Below are 22129 nucleotides of genomic sequence, written 5' to 3'. Positions count from 1 at the left end.
ACAAGTACAGATAATAATTAAATACATTTATTGGCATACATTCTGTGTGGAACTTAAAAGAAGCGGTTGTAATAAATAAAAGAAAGTAAAAAGAAGCCTTTGACGAAGCCTATCAAACATCAATTATTCAATAACAGCTCCAAATTAATTAAAAATTGCCAATTCATAATAAATAGCGCATTCATATTCTTAGAAAATATGTCATTGGTTTTCCTATAAAGCATTTATTGAAAAGTTTGAAAATAATATCTGTTATGTAATTATAAAGCACGTTTTATTTGTATAATTTCAATCAAAAGAATATATTATATATTCACAAAAACTACAATTTGACACTTTTATAAGAAAAAGAATGCACCTTCGCGTAGTAACGAAAAGAAAAATAAATTTCATCCCTCATAAATTCAAGACAATGACATTCACATAATAACATAAAATCACTTGACTTTCAACAAATACAATTATTATTATTCAATTTGTGAAAATTTCATAAACCTTGGTCCGGGTATGTCGTTAGACCTGAAAAATTCACTATAAAACTAAATAGTGCAGCCGTTCTTTGGTCCCATTGGGTTTGGTTTATTACATTTGGTAAAGAAATGCCACTATGACCCTTTTGGATATAGATATAAGTAATACAATCGGATAATGGGGTAATGCATGATAGACTAGCATTTAGTTTATAAGAGAAGCTAGGTATTTACGGGGTTCAATTAAAAATGATGACTATCTATGTAAGGGGTATTTTAATTTATATATCAATCAATTCAACAATATTTCAACAGGGTTACAGGCATAATTCTCTACCTGGTTATACAATGATAATATTATATAGAAGTCTTAGTAGTAATTCCAGTCGTATTTGGTTGTAATGTGATTGTGAAATGTATAGCTGAAAGTGAATGATTCAAAGGCATTTTATAGAAAATGGTATATGAGAATGATCTTTATGTATGTATCTATAATGAAAAAACGAGTCAAGTTCAACAATTAGTTGATAACATCATCATCATTTTACATTCAAGCAGTACCTTTTTAGTCTATCTCAAATAAAAAAACCACTTGGATCATACACTTTGTCGAAAACAGTTTTTTGTAAGCATTAGTGAGTTAGTGTAGAATATTAGTGTTAAAGTGTTAATTATAAGTATTAAAGAAATTATTAGTGATAAAGTGTTAGAAAAGTGTTAAAGTGGTTTTTGGTTTAGTGTGCCTGCATGTTCAGTGTTCTTACTTGTCTGTCCTTGTAAAACTTGCTTGCCTTGAGTTGTCAGCATGTGAGGAGCCAGTTGGTTTCCTTGAAAGGGTTTCCCTGCAGCTATGACCTATAAAAATACACAAAAAATACATTTTCCTGATGCGGCATGAGAGGCAAGAATGTTGTTTTGGATGAATTGTAGATCTTAATGCTGTATACGATATAAATGTGGTCAACATAATGAGACTTAATAATAAAAAATGTAAAAAAAAATTGAAAATCTATTATGGAGTAGTGTAATAAATAATAGTTAACTTAAATTTAACACACTCAAACTGTAACTGCACGAGATTAGGGCGCGTCGACACCGACCTCCCCCTACATCCCACTCCCAAGCGGCGTAAAGCCGAGTCTACACAACTACACGCTCCTGTATCTGCTGCGAGTTGTTGCCGGGGTGCAGCACTATTTCATCCGGCATCCCTACTTTCTACTCCCAAGTGACATATAGTCGTGTCTACACAACCACTTGCACCTGTATCTGCTGCGAGTTGATTCTAGAGTTCACTATTTTGTTCGGCATCATTAGATAAAGGCGTGTCCACACCGACCACCCTATATATCTTCTCCCAAGTGACATAAAGCCGTGTCTACACCGATTTCCTCCCCTCCAGGTTATATGACCGAAAGCCACACCCACACGCACCTGTATCTGCTGCGAGTTGATGCCGGGGTGCAGCGCGATGTTGCCCGGCATCAGCAGCGGGCCCTGCGCGTTGTACAGCTGCTGCAGGTACGTGTTGTTCTGCAGCGGCTGCTGGATCACTTGCACGCGCCCGTGGCCCCAGTCCGCGCTATAGAGAACAGTTATAGTATAGATAGTGTTCTGTTTGTATTTATCATACACTAATTAAATATAACAACAACTTGAATTAAAAAAAAAGACGGGTTGCACTCCGGGAGTGCCGGCAGAAGTGAAAACTTGATTATTAACGTTGAGCATGTTTGATATCCATCCGTCTTACGCTTTTTCGATCAGGTTACGTGTCCTGACGCGAGTTTAAGATTTTATACCCAACGCCGTTAAAGAAGTTTTCACTTCAAAAATAGAAAAAAATAAAAAGTAAAGAATTCTTTCTATTCATTGAAAATTTCTCATTTATAAAGCATTTGAATGCTATAAAACTAAACATAAAAAAACAGCTAATGACATTAGCAAAAAACCGGCCAAGTGCGAGTCGGGCTCGCGCACAAAGGGTTCCGTAGCAGCAAATATAATAAATTACAGTTAAATCAACCTATCTCAAAAACTATAAGAGATACTTTGATCAAACCAAAAATCGTTGAAAGAGTTAATTAGCATGCATCACCTCTATTTTTTTTAGAATTTTATACCCCGTAGTTATAAAAATAGAGGGGGGGGGACATACTTTTTACGACTTTGAGAGCTGATATCTCAAAAACCGTTCACTTTAAGAAAAATGTTTTTTAGAAAACTTTATATCATTTTAAAAGACCTTTCCATTGATACCCCACACGGGTATGTACATCGAAAAAAAAAATTTCATCCCTCAGTTACATGTATGGGGGGCCCCACCCCCAATTCTTTTTTTTACTATTTAGTGTCATATTTTTGTAGCGGTTCATACAACACATATTCCCATCAAATTTCATCACTGTAGTACTTATAGTTTCCGAGTAAATCGGCTGTGACAGACGGACAGACGGACAGACGGACAGACGGACATGACGAAACTATAAGGGTTCCGTTTTTGCCATTTTGGCTACGGAACCCTAAAAATGGAGTTTTTGTATAAAAGTAAATGAATCCATGCTATTTTAAATTGTTTTGTTATATGTAAATGATGAATCAATTTACTATTGTTTATCGCAAAACAATACATGAAAAGCTTATACATGGCGAGTGCTAACTGCTAATCTATACAACATTGACTACTTTTTATCATATATTCCTTTATAGTTTATACTATTCACGACACATACTAAACTATTAGTTATTCGATTTTCTTACCTATCCATCGTTATTTCATTTGTAAGCCTATAATAAAACAGAATTTAGTTAACTCACAAAAAGGTAATTATAAAGTAGAATTAAAATTGCAAACAACCCTTTAGAAATCGAATTAGAGCGTAAACAAATTATACAAATTATTTCTAAACTTGGCAAAATTAGTTCATTCCAAATAGGAAACTAACATATGGCTAGACTGAATAAATAGCCAATAATGGATGCTTGGTAACGTCTAACGAAGCACTAAAACAAACCAATTATGTGAAATTACTTATAATTTTGTACTTTCCATACACAATCGATTCTCAAGTCTATGACTTATTCAAGAGGGAAATAGCACTTGCGAGTTGGTTTGTTTATAACCTTATAGGTTTCTATATTTTATCTTTAATTTTCAGATTAACTTGCTCGTATAAAATTCCAGTAAGCGCTTTATTTTTTTATATATGATCATATTGTTATAAATTACAGTAATATTTATAAACATTTGTAAAATAGTCCGAGAAATAACTGGCACTTATTAATCATTTGTAATGAGAAATTATCTTTTTTTTTCTATCCCAATAAAATTGTTTTGGAACAAAACGTTTCTAATTAGTCCTACGAAAAAGTGGCATTCCTAATTCATTCATACAATTTCCACCATGCTCGCTGTATGCGAAACGTCAAGTTAATAATATAATATAATGAATAAATCTCGTTTAAAATCTCCAATTCTTTAACCCCTTGACCACCGAGCAGCCCGATCGGGCCACGACACCATAGATTTTCTATTGTGTCTGTGATTCCGGGGGCTGAGGCATTAAGTTAATTTAAAATACTCGGATAAAACAACAAAATACCAAATACCAACCTCAATTGCTGTGGGTGTTGTGTATTTGGCGGTAAGCTTTGTAGCGGCGCCATTGTTGATATACTCGCGCCGGCTTGCTGCTGAATGCCGCCAGCTGCTGCTTGCTGCTGCTGCACCTGGATAAGCAGCAGGATTAACTATCTTAATCTTAATTCTATCTAATATCTAATATATATTATAAAGGCGAAAGTTTGTAAGTATGGATGTATGGATGTTTGTTACTCTTTCACGTAAAAACTACTGAACCGATTACAATGAAAATTAGCACACATATAGAGGGTAACTTGGATTAACACATAGGATAGGTTTTATCCCGGAAATCTCACGGGAACGGGAACTATGCGGGTTTTCCTTTGCGCGGGCGAAACCGCGGGCGGAAATCTAGTAGTGTAATAACATTAAAATGTTACTGATTTGTTTTTATTTGCCATATTTTTCAATACTTATTATGCAGTAATATTTTATATTAAAATATATGCATAATATTATAAAATGTTTGTGGCTTCTTTGGTGTTTGTTTGATAAAGTAATATTCATCCAACAATAAATCCTACACTGATTGCAGTCTCTATACAGTAACTTTCAGCAATATTAAATATAACACTAAGTTTTTAGGTGGTAGGCGCTTCAGGTAGTACTATTTAAATGAATGGAATTAAATTAATGGCATGTTATATTTTTGTTTTGGTGTAGGTGCCCTTAATTTATCACCAAAAAATACAAAATTTTAATAACCTTATATTGCAGTAACGATATGCAATTTTACTCAAAATATAATATACTATTGCGGAAACTAAAGCATAAAACAATAACTCAAGATAGTCTAGTGTTGTTGCTGCCAGCACAAACTGTGAGCATTATCAATCATAAGCCCAGCATTATCAATCATAAGACAGAAACGGAAAATGTTCTTCAAATTTCTGGATAAAAATTTCCTTTGTATTCGTGAGACTGTTTTTGCCTAATAACTAGTAATAAACCTTTCAAATTTTTTGTATTATTATAAGTAGTATGAGGACTTCTTTCGACTTATTAGGCAGGGTAGGCAGGCATTGTAAGGTTCGATACAAGATGTTGGTAAAAACATACTTGATCAATCAAGTTTTATTACAATGAAAACCTAATTTGGAACCGATTTAAATACGTTACGTAACAGGTTAGCGGCTTCATAAGATGCACTTTATATGGATGATAATTATACGGATATGAAGAAAATCAATTTTAATGTATTCAAACTTCTCATACGATTGATTCTTTATAAAAGTATCGTAAGAACAAAGGGTAAATTACATTATAATAAAGAAAATTACAGTAGGACTAGCGGTCCGCCCCGGCTTCGCCCGTGGTACCTACATGTTTAAACTATCCTATATAAGTTGGATCGAACTACACATGGTGTGCGAATTTTATTATAATCGGTTAAGTGGTTTAGGAGTCCATTGAGGACAAACACTGTGACACGAGATTTATATATATATTAAGATTAGTGAAAAAGCAAAACCAAACTAAAATTAAAAACAAGGGGCACAAACCTGATGGGTCCCCATAGAGCTCGGCATCGAAGACACCACGGTCACTGTTTGGTGGTGCTGCTGGTTCGGCTCGTGCTGCGACATACTCATACTTTGCTGATTCTGGCCTTCCGATATCTGCGACAACAATATACCACTTACTTACGTACTTACTTAATGACCTAAGACCAATATATGTTACAGTAAAAGTGTAAACTCTGTTGGATATAATCTGTCCCACGAATGTTGTGTCGAAAAATTTAGATCTTTAACATACTAACTACTAACAATTTAATTTTGTATAATCGAAATATTATTGGAGATAATATTTTGTTACTTTGGTTAATAATTATCTGGCAACTCTTGATAACTGGACCATAAATTTAACAGAGAGTATTATAGAAAAAGGATTTAAAAGCCATAAGCACCCATTTAAAAAGGGCCTAAGCTGTAGAAATAATTGTAATTCCCCAATTACTGCAAAATGTATATGACATAATACACGTACGATTTTACCATACGACATTATGAATGGAAGTATTTTGAGAAGGTCAAGGCGTTGTTGAGGAAAAAAAAGAAAAAAGCATTTATTTTTAGTACTTATGTTAAATTCCCAAGTAAAAGTGAGAGGTAAAATTGTAATTCATCGAACGATAAAGGCGCCGACTACGTGACAATTTTATAAGAATTCTAAAATGTATCATAAATAACTTATTTTGTTTTTTAAACTTTCTTAAATGCTACCTTAGAGGTTATATCACATACAATTAAGAAAATGCAATTCCTTCCTTGACACTTCAACCAACCAAAGCAAATACGCTGTACCAAACGACATACACCTAAAAACTTTCTTCATACCGCATTCAGCTGAAGAGTACCTAGTCAAGTACCAAACTACATGCTAGAGTCTAGATGTTAGATCAAAGCCTTCCCGGCTGTCATACAAAAATGAACTGTCAAGTATGAAGATAGGGTACAAAATCGCATACCGTTTGCGACTTAATCTCGCCGCTCATGCCGCCCTTCTGGTTCTTGTCGAACAGTAGGTTCACGTTGTTCTGTGGTGACGAGAGAAAGCTCAGGTTGATCTCGCCTATGCCCGGCACGTTGAACTGCTGCGTGTGTAGCGATTGGTTGTTTACAACCTGTAGGAAAATCGTGTTTACTTATGGCCTTTGTTTTTGGGTACTTCAAGTACATTTATTAATTTATGAGTTTTCTTCGAATTTGGATACTTCGGGTTCCTGCGGTGATTGAGTGATAAAAAGTTAGGGATATATTATACATATCCGACATGTCATAACTAGAGAACAGCTTCTTAAAATAGTACGTACGTTTTACGCCTTCTTTGAATATGGTTTTTACATAATTACAAATTTAAATAACTGCATAGGAAATTGGCCAGTTAATTGGCGCAAAATTTGTTATAGTTTAAATTGTAAGCAGCGTTCTTATCGTTCAATCAAATTAATTAATTCTCTCATGAATAAAATAAAAACCAATTATTATGTTTTACATTATAAATAAACTTCATTGGAAACCTATTGATCCCTTTAATTAGTAGTTTATAAAATAACCTCAATTAAAATGTAAATGCAATAATAAATTTCAAGTTAATCGTAAAACGAATTTCATGAATGATCTTCAAGTGAAAAAAAGTTTTGTTAAAGATTGAACATTCACGACTTCGACTTTGTTTAATGGAATGAAACCGAGTTTTGCTATGATCAATTACAATTTTTTTTACGATACCAGTCTTTTTAAGAAACATGAAGTCGGTTAAAAATTAGCAATGTTGTGAAATAGTCATCGTATTCATAAAATAATATAAATTGAACATTCTCCACATTTTAAGTTTGTTCAACTGAATACGCTGTACGGCTGTATTTTCATTATTTCTTTTACTAAATAAACCTTTTAGCGCTTTTAACTTTAATACGGAGTTAATGCGAATACTTATTGAATGATATTCTATGAAGAGTAAATCTAAATCTGCAAGTCAGGAAGTATTCACGAAGTTTTCCTTTAAGTAGCAAAAAATTGTAAAGCAAATGCAAGTCTATTACAAATCATATAGAATTATCTCGTATTTATTCAATTGAACTAGAATTAAAATATATAACAAGATCTTTCAATCTATTAATTTAAGTGGTTAAATGGACATGTTTAATAGTAAGTCTTCATAAATTTCAATATAACACCTCTATAAATACCTGAACAAATTTCTGCTGCTGTAAATCTTGTTGTGACTGAGGTAATTGCTGTATTTCTGGCTTAGATGGCTGCGATTGCTGCAACTGTTGTTGCTGCTGCTGCTGTTGCTGCTGCTGCTGTTGTTGTTGTTGCTGCTGTTGTTGCTGCTGCTGTTGCTGCTGTTGTTGCTGCTGCTGCTGTTGTTGCTGTTGCTGCTGTTGTTGTTGTTGAAACTGTTTTTGTAGCTGTAATGAACAGCTCTATAAGGGAAGGCACTGTTTTAACTATTAACAGAACTGGGTTTTCTTCACCAAACATTAATTTTATGCTCTATGGATGCTTTCGGAGCGCCCAATGAATACTGACTATTTTAAAACCTGCTTATATTAGTACGTTTCATGGTCGGTGTTGAACTAACCGACATTACACCCGACGACAAAACAAATACGATTCCTTGTATTTGTAACCTGAGATGTGTTGTTTGAGTTGCAACTTTGTGGGTACATAGTTTTAAATATAGCTTTTTTAATAGCGGCGATCTCGTTTCGCACAAAGGCTGTTTTTGAAACTATATCTAACCATAGGATAAAAATAAATAAAAATGCAACATTGTACGTTACTGTTAAACTACCATCAACTTTGTTCTGTAGTTTAATATTATAGAAAACAATTGGGCATAATACATACACAAATACGATTCCTTGTATTTGTAAGCTGAGATATGTTATTTGAGTTGCAACTTTGTGTGCTATCTAGATAGCTTTTTTAATAGGGGCGATCTCGTTTCGCACAAAGGCTGTTTTTGAAACTATATCTAACCATAGGATAAAAATAAATATAAATGTAACATTGCACGTTACTGTTCAACTACCATCGACTTTGTTCTTTAGTTTAATATTATAGAAAACAATTGGGCATAATACATACAATATAAAAATAAAACCACAATCCATCGTAAAATAATTCCGTTTCGTGTTTCGCCTCAAAACCTTCCGATACGGCCTTCAGAGAAAACAGGTTTGTAACAACGTTTAGTTAAATTTTCTGGTAGATATAATAGTGAGAGCTTTAGAAAAATCCCCTTTCTCTAGAACAATTTTACAAAATACGTAAACATTTCGACTACCAAAATGTATAAAAATCTTGGTGTGGATATTAAATGCATAAAATATAAAATTTGGACGCCATATTTCAAATAACCTTAAACGAAAGGAAAAAAGTTTAATATAAAGGTGCGACTATTTCGAAGTCTACCCCATTTAATATACAGTATTTGTACGGCTGTCGGCTGTCGCGCCTTTTTTTATTATAAACGGAGGCGAGGGTTAGCCAGCTCCGTTTTAGGGGAGTGTTTCCTCGTCCTAACCGCTAAATCCATTCGATAAATCATCATTCTCAAATAGCGCTACGTACATTTTCTATGATGGAGGCAAATCCCATTCGAACCGTTTTAGACATTTAAATCAACGTGATGACAAGGTCACGCTTATATCTCTCATGAGGCGAGTTCTAGCGCGAAATAGCGTTCTCTCTGTCTTACTTATTCGCGTCTTAGAATGATGGAACGAGATGTTTCAAATTTTGGGTTTCGTGTTAATTCTATAGGCATACTTTTATGTCGGGATATTAATATACGATAGTGGGATTGATTGTCCGGTTAGTTCGACTACCAAATGACCTAAGAAAGCTTTGTTTACGTCACATATGAATAAAGGAATGACTTTGATTATAACACGATACTTGTAAAGAGTATTTGTATTTCAAGTTTTCAACTTGAATTGGTTTAAGTTAACGTATATGGGAAAACAATAATTCTAATCCTACTACTATTATAAAGGCGAAAGTTTGTAAGTATGGATGTATGGATGTTTGTTACTCTTTCACGTAAAAACTACTGAATGGATTTGAATGAAACTTTACAAAAATATAGCTTATACATCAGAATAACACATAGTATAGGTTTTATCCCGGAAATCCCACGGGAACGGGAACTATGCGGGTTTTCCTTTGAAAACGCGGGCGAAGCCGCGGGCGGAAATCTAGTTATATTATATTTTGCCAAACGTGAATGATTACATTATACAACAAAAAATAAAAGAAACGTTATCTTTAGAGCAAGCGAGAAGCTTCAAGAATTCTCGGTGTGGCTTTTGCAAATCGATATTGCAAAAGCCGGCTAAGTCAAGTGCGAAGGCAAGTAAGCTTCGAAAAAAATGATGGCCGTGGTTTTTATCAAGCGGATGAATACTGAGTTGAATTTGGCATTTTAATATATTTCAAATAGTAAATAGTATATTTTATCTTTCCAATTATACTAGTAAGTTACAAAAACATGAATCATGCGCATTGCAAGTTACTAGTATTACTAGAACTTACAGATCAAAATCATATAAAACTTGAACAGCTAAATGCTAATCAAAATTCAAAATTCTAAGAATCGCCAATTGTTGAGAGTCAAATAAAAAGTATTCCTCACACGGACATGTGAAATATCTGTTATTCGCAACCAATAGTGAATAACGTGGCAGCAAAAAGTGTGGAAACGCCGCTCGTATCGAAACATAACTGGTTAAAACCTATCTAGATCCGCTCGTGGGCGTTTTATTTTTCAACAAATAAATCAAGTAGCGGTTTAGTTGAAAGTTGCATTGCATCATCTACTTTGAATTGTACGTCGCGGTGGAATATACTTAGAGCTTTATAAAGGCAGATCATTACACGCGACGGGATTCCTATGGCATATTATCACGCTATATCTTCCAGTATAAAGGAACGGACTCCATTTATACGTGAATGGTAGGAAAACAAGTACCTACACCCAATAATGGTTCCGATACAATGGTGTCTATCACATACTATAAGATCACAATGCACCTCGTATCACATGCTATAGTTGTTTGTCTTATAAGGACTAGCCTTGGTAATTCAACACTAAGATTGTAAAAATTGCTGCGAGCTTCTATTACAAAAGCACATTAAAAGCGATGTCACTCCCGTAGCACCTTGTCACGTTACGAAAGAGGTATACGATATCTCCTTTGTAGTGCTGTAAAACTTCGACCTATATAACGTGCTGGGGTGCAGTAAAATCAAAATATGAAATGTAAAGAAAGATGCTAAGTGCTTCAACAATAACATGCCATTAACGGCAACATCAATCAACCTATACGTAGGTATTTCATATTATAGAACTTTCTACAGTAGGTACTCCCTTTATAGAATAGTTATAGAAATTTAAAAAAAATATATACATATTATGTATAATACTCAATAGAATACTGTGAACATGTGAAGAAAGCTGAATACATAATATAATAAACACCACGTACTAACTCACAGTACTTTCCTACGCTGTTTAATGTATACATAAATCATTTTTTATTATTTATATTTATTATCCCACGTAACAGCATATTTCATAATATCTTTCTTGAGTTCTTGTACATTTTGCATGAACCTTTTGGCTTATTTTATGTAATTTATTTCATTTCACGAATTTATACAACTTGTAGGTACCTTTTATTTAAATTTCTTAAAAAAAAGAACAATATATTATGCGGTAGTGGAAGATGGGACTTAAAAAATAATTTAGGATTAAATAATAATCGTTAAAAGCCATTAAGCTTAAAGAGCTTAAGTAGATTTACGCCCACTTATTATTTAAACAGTATCTATTTGAATAATATACCTAGAAACATACTACATATCAAAAGCATATTTTTAAACAAGATTTAACAAAATAAGTCGATAAACATTGAAATAGAAAACATGCACATTGCACAATTCACGCATTAGACCGTAGACTGCATAGCATAAAATACTTTGAATAAATATTAAAAAGAAATTGTATAATAATTTATTTTTAATATTTAGGTAAGGAATTGTATGAAATACAAATTCACGTTTATTACAGCCTCGATTAGCATCTAACCACTAGACACTAACTACACGTAGGACCCTAAATGAGACTCCTGAATCTCCCATAATGAGCAAGGGGAAACGAACCCAAGCTAAAAACTAATATCCGTCGAGCGGAATCTACCTGATGGGCAGACGGTCGGCGCAGACGTCATTTCACACAACAAATTGTTATTTCTCAAAATTAAACAAGGTCTTTTATTGCTTATACGTAGTTAATAAGCTTTTAAAAAAAAGAAATAGTATCGTACTCGTATATATGTATCTGTGATTAAAGGATTGAAAAATAATTAGGCCTATAAAACATATGGAACAAATAGAACGTTGTGATTAAGACTTGGCGGATGTTTTACAATGTAGGTACCTACGTGGAAAATATTGTTTTACTACCTACGTTTTATTGTAAGTGGCTAAAATGTAATCGATTAATCGTTTGCGTTTTACATATTATTACCTCTATAATGCAATGTGAACACACCAATCTAACTTCACTTCTAGGTAGATGACGTATTGACGAGTTGCATTAGAAAATTCCTACCAATGGTTTTCCCAGAAATATCTAAGAACAATCATATTTTAATAGTTATGAGAAATAACTGTCTATGGATATTTTTTTACTACAGACACTGGCTTTTATCTACTTCTTTATCCCAAACTCATTATATTGTCAAATTGGCGTTATACAGGTAAACTTTTGCATGCATTGTTGCGCTCGTCAAATTACACCCGCCCATAAACGAAGCGCATTCGCATTATATACTCCATAATATTCTGACACTTATTGCTTATATGATAAGGCTGATATTCTTACGCAGTATCGTCAATGCGATATACCTATGTGTATCACCGTTTGCGGATTTTACATCCTAGTAATCGATCCGACCGATGAAGTACTACCGTTGCAAAGTTTTTAACGCCATGTTAGAAAAACGAAGTAAGTAAGTATATAAAATATCACTAGCGCATTAGCGTTATAAAATAGTAATTAAACTTCATAAACAACAAAATGTAAAATATGAACCCATAGAATATACGAAAATAAATTCTATGGGTTAGATAGACATAGAATATATAGAAAACGAATAAAAAACAAAATACATACTTACCTATATTTTACCAAGGAACTTCATCTTTTGCAACAAACTAATAAATAACTTCGTTTAAGACTATTTCTTTTTATAAACTCACTATGATTATTTTTATTCATGTCACATTTAATTACTTTTTATCCGTCTAAAGATTCCGAGTGATCGCAGCCATATTGTCGTACGATGATATTGTTGCAAACAAATCTCCACTCACCCGCAATTTTTTTGTATTTTTTTAAAGTGTAAGTACCTTATTTTAGAATAACTAAGTGAATTACAAAAATTCTATAAAACTCGTTTTCCTAAACCTATATATTAGTAACATAAATTAAATAAATTTCGAGATAAAATTCTTCCGTAAAATTTTCGAATATTCTAAAATGTCCTTACAAAGATAAAATTCTCGAATTCTAAATTATTAGCGTAACAAAGATTAAGTAGTGACAGAGGAACGATTGGTAAAAACTGTTAGCCGGTAATCATAAATGAAAAAATTAAATACATAATGATTTAAAAAAAAATGTTCCCAGGCATATTCACACACCGTTAACGAGTACTAAACCGCGCTTGTACTATGGAAATTAGATAACTGATACACAAACCATCATTTAACTATCGTTTCAATCTGAACAAAACATTTATAAACTGTATTTTTGAATTTAATTTAATTCCTATATATAGCAGATCTACATTATTATTATAGTGATTAATAAAAAGCTGAACAGTTAGTTTTATTGAACGCGATTTTCTATAGAAGATATATACTACACAGATTTCAAAAATTATTTCACCGTTCGTTATGTAGGTAGATACGTTGGCATATATGTCCATGGGCGAAGCCGGGGCGATCCGCTAGTATAAAATAATATGTCAGATCTCATCAATTACGAGTTTACGTCATTGTATAGGTAACACTCGAAAGTCACATAGATTTATTTTCACACTCATCAAGTCGCACCCTACGCAAAACCCACAGGCAAAACCCAAATAAAATCGAACTCATCAACGTGCCGTGATATTATGCTGTTACGTTCAAATCCTACATTATTCATTACACACATTGGCATATTATTCTATCTCCGAGAGAACCAGTTAGGTTCGTTAGTTATCAACAAAACAGTTTCTTGTTTAATGACAATGATTTAATTCGTAACTCTCAAATTGGAACCAACAGAGTACCTATTATTATATTAATTAGAGTATTGAACAAGTCAAATAGTATTGAAAACTTAACTGTTACTCAAGTATAGAGTACACAATGATCACAAAGAAAGGTGTTACATTCATATATTTTAGCATCAAAATCGGAGATAAGAGTTGTACATTTTGTAAAATTTAAAAGTTATTATGTACTTAATACAATTTATTTTATAAATTATCAAGATTTATCTACATGAATTACTGGATATACTAAATATCTACAATAATTTCAATTGTTGGAATAAGGAAAATTCAATTTTTGAAGACATTTTTATTAAGTCAATCTCATAACTTCTAGTAAATATACCTTCTTTGTACATAGATTATATACATAACACTATCTTAAATACATTAATCATATTTCTTAGTATTTGAGTATCTAATTATTTCTTATGTAAGTATCAATGTTATCTATAGAGATATCACTATTCCACAAAATTGTATTTCTGCATTATCAAGTCAATTTGTATGGTACAAAACCTAATGTATACTTAAAATAATGCATTTGAAATAAAATATTTTTGATTAATAGTCACTACTTGTAATGTACCATGACTACAAGTACCCACAAAGGTGCAGAACATAATAATCATACACATAATTATACAAAAACTGAACCACTTTCAAATTAACAGAGGTGCCTAACAAAATCAAAAGGGAAGACATGATAGGCAGGTTTTAAATAAAAAAAGAATTATCAAAATCCATTCACCTAGTGCTGAGGTCTTAGATTACAAAATAAAAGACAGATGGAGCGTTGCCGAACTAACCGAATGATTTATCGTCATTTCCATAAAGCTATGTGTGCTGTCATTTCGCCGCTGCAATGTACGTATACGGTGCTTCTGTGTGCGTGTTATGTTACCAGATATTGAAAAATTTCCCAAATTTTTTCCCCAACTACGGAAAAAAGAGGGTTATGTTTTTCGAGTGTGTGTATGTATAATATTTCTTTGACACGCCCTGCAGTAGGTATAAACCGTTAGATCGATTTTGAGTTGTGAGGTATTACCTATTGCAATCATCTGAATTATTATGGTAGTGGTGGTAGTGACATAGGCTACATAAATTAGAAGTCAAGTTTTAATTTTTATTTTAATATAAATTGGGGTTTATGATATTTTTTTATAATATTGTAAAAAATGTTGTGTGGTTTTATGAAACCACGGTAAAAGTGAAACTTAGGGACAAAATTATCGTATTTGTACGATAATTATTATCGTACGGTTCCGAACACTGCTTTATACCTAATCGGCAGCCGACCATCACGCGACATGCGCTACACAGACCAAAAACTTTGAGACGATGTAATAAAAGTTTCACTTTAAAATTCTTGTTACATAAAGCACCTAACTATCTACTAAAGTTATATATTATGGACAAAATAATTTAATAATTTATTCAATTTTTTATTAAATAAATTATATAAAAAAGTTGCAAGATTACAATGATTATTTTTTATTTTTCAAAATATATGAATGCGAATAGCGGTAGTTTTTAGTAGAAAACGCGGGACATTTTATTTTCATCATATCCATCATGGAGTTCACATGAATTAAATAGCGAGCGAAAACGACTATGACGTTTTTAAATAAAAGTAACAAAAAAATGTAAAATCCTTATTTAAATAATCTAATAATGATCATGAACCTTTATTGCACTATACAAATATTCACATTCACGATCTAAAAATCCAACAGCACTACCCCGAAGATCTTTTAACCATTTTACCGATTTACCCATAAAAATGGCAAATTCATTTTCAAAATACTGGCAGTATACGTTGAAGTTTTGTATTCCTTCTTACATGTAAAATTATTATTTGTATAAAAAAATAAATAAGCCATATAATCTACAGAAAACCTGTAAAATGATGTTTTATGTTTTTTTTTGTTTTTGGGAACAAATTTTACAGCGTTTTAATATCACAAGACAGCATTTTTTTACTTTAATTGCAAACCGCTTTTGACGTATTGCATGACACTAGATGCGCTATAGCACTGGCGCAGGTTGGTATTTGATTTTGATTTCGTATTTTCTTTGATAAGGGCGATAGACGATTGTCATTCGCCATCTGCCTTTTATTTTGTAATCTAAAGCTGAGGTAATTTACCAAAAAAAAAAAAAAAAAACCAGTTGAATTAAGAATCTCTTTCTTTTTTGAAGTTGATTGAAAAACAAATTTAAATAAACTCACCAATTCTTGTTGATCCTGTTGATTCTTCAAATGCTGCTGTATAGCCTGATGCTGCCGCTGCAACGCCTGCTGCTGCAACTGCTGTATCTGCTGTTGCTGCAACTGCTGCAGTTGTTGTTGCTGCAACTGTTGCAACTGCTGCTGCTGTTGCTGTTGCTGGATTATTTGTTGCTGTATCTACAACATTATACTGGGTTAGCAAATGAAACTATAAAAGAAAACAATAAAACAACAATTGGCTTCAGAAGTTTTGATATTGAAAATTATCTGTGCAAATTAACTTTTTTGCACACATTAAAGCAAGTAAGCTTTTATCTCTGAAACATAATTGTTCACAATAACAAAAACAATAAAATAAAACACTTGTTTTCAATACATGCAGTGTTTTTCAATTAACTTCTTTTATCTGAACATATTTGTTGTAAACAACAAAAACAAAACATTACATGCAATCATTAATGTATTTTGATGTGATGGTGAGTGAACAATGTAATTAATTTAATTTTCTGGGGTTATCGACTATCGTTAAGTATTGATATTAATTGGCTATAGTTCACATGTTATTTGAAAGGTCCTACATTATGTCTTGTAGTACTGGAAAAATAATTGGAACATCTGCATATTCCAAATATTGTAATTTGTAAATGAGAATAGCTAAGGTTATTAACTTTAAAATAAGCTCTTAGGTAATTTAAATATTTTTGCAGAGGTTTTCCTACTATGGGTATGTCATGGTGTGTTATGAATAAGTAATTGAGGGTAAGTATATTAAGATGAATATATGGATGTCAGAAAATATTCCTTACTTGTAGTTTATCATCATCTTCCTTTTGATTTCGGTATCTATAATCATCTGCCTGCGAGTGACTTTCAGGCTCAGACTTGGGCTGTTTAATCTCAGGCCTTCTAAATGTGCTGTTTTGTTTGTCCAAGGCCAGCAATGTGTTTGCAGCTTCGTATTTATCTTCAGTTGTGATGCCTGCCTTCTGGGCTAATGTCTCCAAGTACTGTAGCGGACGTTTCGCCGGCTTCGCTGCAACCTTACCCTTGTCGGTCGGCGTTCCAGGCGACTGTTTAGGTACCGTCCGCGTTATAGTTATACTATTCTTAGTGAGGTCATCCTTCTTGTCATTCTTGGGCTCTAATGTAAAATAATTCTTAGGATAGTTGTCTTTATCCTTTTCCCCGTTTAAATTATTATTCTCTATCAATGTTATTGTCGTTGAGTTTGTGACTTTCAATGTTTTGTCCTTTGAGTCTTCCTTAGGTTGGACAGTGGCTCCCGAGCCATGAGTGGGAGACAAGAGCTGTGTGGGGACATGCTGAGTGACCAAATTAGCACTGGGAGCTTCGGGAGGATGTAATTGTTTTTCTGGTGGTTTTGTTAATTGTTGCTGTTGAAAATTTGGGCTCTGTGGCGGTTCCTTGTCCTGATCTTTCTTCTTTTGGATGTTATCTAATATTTCAGATCTAGAAACAAAAACATACATTTGAATAAAGTAAAAAATCAACAAGTGTTTCATTAAACTAACAAGTTCCAGGCATTCAAGTGCATTTGTTACCATAATACCTGTGAGTATCAGCCATGGCTCGGATTTCACTATAAATTTACTGTACTGTAGTATGTATACTTTATCAGCATTGAATTTTAAGGCGAAATGGAAACATTACATTTAAGAATTCCCAGGTTAGTAACAAAATTATTACACATGACAACATAAACCGATAATATTAATATTTGCTTGTCTCTACACTTGTGCTATAGATACAATGAACATACTAATAAAAATCAATAAAAATATACCAAACAACTTTCCGGATAGGAAACAAGGAAATTATGTGCGAAATCGTCCATCAATGTCAATGTCAAAGTCACTTGTGTAATCTACAGAGTAGATACCAAGTAGTGATGCCTAATAAAATCGTTAATCGTAATTCTTACAAAAATCAAAGGTGTATAAGCCACGTTCTAACTTTAAATCATCATAAATTATTACATATTTCATTTTTAAAGATTAATTTAACTTAAAATTAATATTTATTTGTATTCTCAGATATACATTTTAATTTTTAACAAAAACCACCCATCTTATTGATTATGGACATCATGCAGTTAAAATATTAGTAACAAGGTATTTAACCCTCTGTTAAAATTATCATACATAGTAAAACTAAAGTCGCATACTTTTTTTTAGTGTTCATCATACTTACCATGACTATAATAAAAATAAGGTTATACACCTATTTAGGGAAGAAACCCAAATAAAAACGGCTCGTCTGGCATTATTTCACAAGGGGAAGCAAAAAATAATGAAATGTGCGAAAGAGAGAGCATTATGCGAACACGTGTGGCATAAAAGAGAGGTATATAAAGCGCACTAGGGGAGTTGGAGAGCGAACCGGTTCTGCATGTGTGCAGACAGACGGAACCCTCCCCCCTCACTAACCGACCCTCAGGCACGAGAGCCCCACATTGTCGGCATTTCCCCGAAGCGTTGCAATAATAATACCAACTCCCCTCGAATAATAGATGATGCTTTTATTATTATGTATAGAGGTATTAACAAAAGAAATATGTAGGTAGGTAGAATTAATTTACAAAATACCTCAGATTTACTTAATTTATATGATTTCTTAGAAATGCAAAAATGCCGATAGAAACACAATTTAGAACCACAATTATTATTTTTAATTTACCACACTAAGCCACACGCGACGCACTCAACCACATCCATTCGCAGCGATAAAGTAAAAAGTAACATAAAATACCTTTTGGTGTAAAAACCATAAGAACAACGTTCCATCGTTTCAAAATAAAGGGTTAACTGAAACGTAAGCGCCGACCCATGCGGCAGTTATTAAAGAAAAAACAAACAAAAAAGGTAAGGATTGAGACATTCGCACGGGTGAAAGTAAACACAACACTTATTATCGACGAAAACGACATACAAACACACTTTATCGACAGTGCGGTGCCCGTCTCATTGCAACAATAACCTCCTTTTCGAATGGCGAAACACAACTGAGGTAACTGCGCGCGCTACCACTGTCTCCCCGCACCCAATCTCTTCACCCCGCGCAACGAACGCTCTGCTCACCCATCGCCAATGGTACGCCCGCTGCCAATGCTCGCCTGTCATTGGTAGACTCGTTTTATGACCGTTCCACAAACAAAACCGGTTGCTAAGAACGGCACGAAAGGGCGCGAGGAACAAAATTAGCGTTTCTGCGTTATTATTATTACTTCTGCCTCTATCCTGCTTACACTTGATGTTGAAAGCGAGAGAGAAGATATAAAATATTAGCTCTTCGCATCGCCCCGCAGCATACCTTTTTTTATACTTTTCTCCAGCCGTTTGTGTAGTAATAGTAATTAAGTAATAAAAAATTGAGTTTACACATATTGTAAATAAAAAACTGTCTAAATGCTCAATTAATAAAAATAATATACGCACACAGAAATAATATACTATTACATAATAATATATTACCTATCATTATTTTTAATTAGGTACTTATTACTTAGTAATTTTTGGGATTTTGGCACCTTTATTTATAGTTTGAAACTGTGATCATCAAATAATAATGAAATGTGCTATTAAGGCAAACTTTCTTTAAATTTCTGTTGGACGTTAAGTTTTTACTTTGTAACTTTCTGTAATCTTTGTAGCGAAATATTTTATATCATCATATCCCTCGCTGTTCGCCCCTTAGCTATATTTAAATATTATTTAGGGGATAAACCAGTTTACTTTGTCCTGGAATAAAATGAATAGATATTATATATTAGTGAGTTATAACCATTGAGTGGCGTCTGATTGGTTGTCTTTTAATGTATCGTAGCGCAGCCCTTTCATTTATAGAAGCAATGCGTATCTACATGTTTCCTCCCCATTAACAGAAAACCTAGTTAAAGTGATAATAAATTTTGTGTTTATGTAACTATATTCGATTTCGATGTTATTGAAATCGATTTGAAATTAAGTGCTGCTTGTCACTATTTTCTCTGACAGCTGTTGAGATGCAGTTGAATTACAGCACACTTGACACTACAGCGACTGAGACGGTGAAAGCATAAATTCGAAGGTTTAAACAAGAAGCTTATATCTAATACACTGGAGATTTCAGTATGAACATTAACTTGTAACAAGAAAATATTACGTTGAATGACGCCTGTATGTTTTTTTATCCCTTTCACACCAACTTAACTTGGCAAGTTGGTGTGAAAGGGATAAAAAAACATACAGGCGTCATTCAACGTAATATTTTCTTGTTACAAGTTAATGTTCATACTGAAATCTCCAGTTAGATATAAGCTTCTTGGGTTTAAACTTGGTTTAAACATAGTGATGACATTACATTTTAAAAATTACCGGTATCGAAATATAAGCGAATGAAATAACCGGTAGAACAGGCAATTGATACAAAAGATGTTATCGATTGTATATAATATGTTTAGATAATATAAATGAAAGTCCTCAGAAGCTAAAGAAACAGCTAACAGGGCTCTATCCAGAAAATATGTTGCATGTCAACTGGTATCAACAGCACAATGCCATCTCGATTTTAATACAAAAACTAACGTATACAATTATAATATAAATATTTTATACAAGCGCCATCTATGGAGTACCCTCAAGTGGACTTGAATTCCAGAAAATACCTATATGTACAATGTACATCGGTACTAAAACTAATAACTAAAAATTCTAAGAATAATCATAATAATTAATTCAAACTGATAATAATTTTCATAACGTGCAACTATTGGTACATACAATTTATAGATTTCTACAATATTGAAGGTTTAAAAAAAACAATTGTAAATTTCGCCGTCGACAAGGTTTTTTAAAGAAGTTGGGTACTATATATGGTACCACAATGGTACTATATAAAATCTAATTTACCTGGAATTTTGCGCGGGGATTCGTTATTGAGTATTCTATTGTACCTATGTACAGAAGCGTCATTTATTGATCTGTTTTTATCACAGGTTTTTATAAATATTTTTAAATATGGCGCCAACGTTAGTGTTTAGGTATTGCTCAATGACGTGTCACAAATCGTTGTGGGCTAAACAGTAAACTAGGTAGGTAATAAGTATTTATTATAACGATGATTATAACTTATTTAAGTATTTAATCAAGATTCCTAAACACGATAGTTATTAGAAAGGTTAATCGCAAGAATGCTCCTTATTTCCACCACCTACCTAATGTGAATTTCGAGAATCGAGTGTCTAGGTTCTGTCTTTGGTAGAGTAGGTAAATGTTTTCTTCACACATAGGTACCCACTACCCACTAGGGTCTAGAAATTATTGAAGGTAGGTAATTCAATAGTTTATCTTGTAATCTAAGAGTTTATCAATTAGTTTACTTTCAATTAGAGAGAAAGATTATCGTTTTACCTTACGTTTTACTTCTTCTTTGATTGTAGATCATTTTTACAAGCATAACTTTTTTTTTATAGTGGGGAAATCTTCCGCATTAATATTTAAAAAAAAAACTTTAATACCTACTTACTTCTTGCTTTACTTAGTTAGGTACCTATTTTAGTAATTTATGTAACCTAAGTACTTTCGTAAAAGTAGTAGGTAAGAAAAGGACCTAATAATTACGAAAATTGAATGACGGTAGTTTTTGCCCCAAGTCTGTACCTAACCAAGCTCCTTGTAGAATTTTCGTCAAGTGGTCACTTCGTTCATTCATTCAAATTCTTTACTTTATCTACTATCGCCAAATTTATTTGCAATACTTTAAAGTATTTTGCAGTTTTGGTACTTAGGTGCTTATTCAAAATAGTAACCTGTAATTTTTTCACAAAAAAGCACAACATTCTTGATTAGGTTAGGTAGGTACAGATATTATGTTTCTATAGTCATTATGCTATTCTATGTACCTACCTATCGATTAATAAATAATAAAATATGCACAACAAA

General features: G+C 32.9%; 1 protein-coding gene across 12 annotated transcripts in view; it reads right to left on the bottom strand.

The window, feature by feature from the left end:
- The window catches only part of LOC149911297 (uncharacterized), a 39756-nt gene extending 20490 nt beyond the window's left edge, over positions 1-19266 (bottom strand). For 4 of the 12 annotated variants that reach the window (XM_090104964.1, XM_090105015.1, XM_090104972.1 and 1 more), the window contains exons 1-9: positions 18960-19265; positions 16997-17660; positions 16191-16367; positions 7808-8032; positions 6584-6739; positions 5616-5732; positions 4084-4199; positions 1905-2052; positions 1235-1325 (exon numbers count right to left, since the gene is read on the bottom strand). In XM_090104964.1, coding sequence (XP_089961090.1) covers positions 1235-1325; positions 1905-2052; positions 4084-4199; positions 5616-5732; positions 6584-6739; positions 7808-8032; positions 16191-16367; positions 16997-17660; positions 18960-18994 — 1729 coding nt within the window. In that variant the 5' untranslated portion in view covers positions 18995-19265. Of the gene's footprint in view, positions 1-1234; positions 1326-1904; positions 2053-4083; positions 4200-5615; positions 5733-6583; positions 6740-7807; positions 8033-16190; positions 16368-16996; positions 17661-17760; positions 17990-18959 lie in introns of those variants that run through there. The other 8 variants (XM_090104980.1, XM_090105011.1, XM_090105020.1 and 5 more) reach the window with 6 other exon arrangements.
- Between the last annotated feature and the right edge of the window lie 2863 nt (positions 19267-22129).

This window comes from Colias eurytheme, chromosome 1, assembly GCF_061535395.1.
Source record: "Colias eurytheme isolate Ceu_HAF_F1 chromosome 1, ilColEury1 Martin Lab GWU primary, whole genome shotgun sequence".
Classification (NCBI taxonomy): Eukaryota; Metazoa; Arthropoda; class Insecta; order Lepidoptera; family Pieridae; genus Colias; species Colias eurytheme.
The sequence above is the reverse complement of the archived record's forward strand: the minus strand, read 5'-3'. Positions and strand labels throughout refer to the sequence as shown.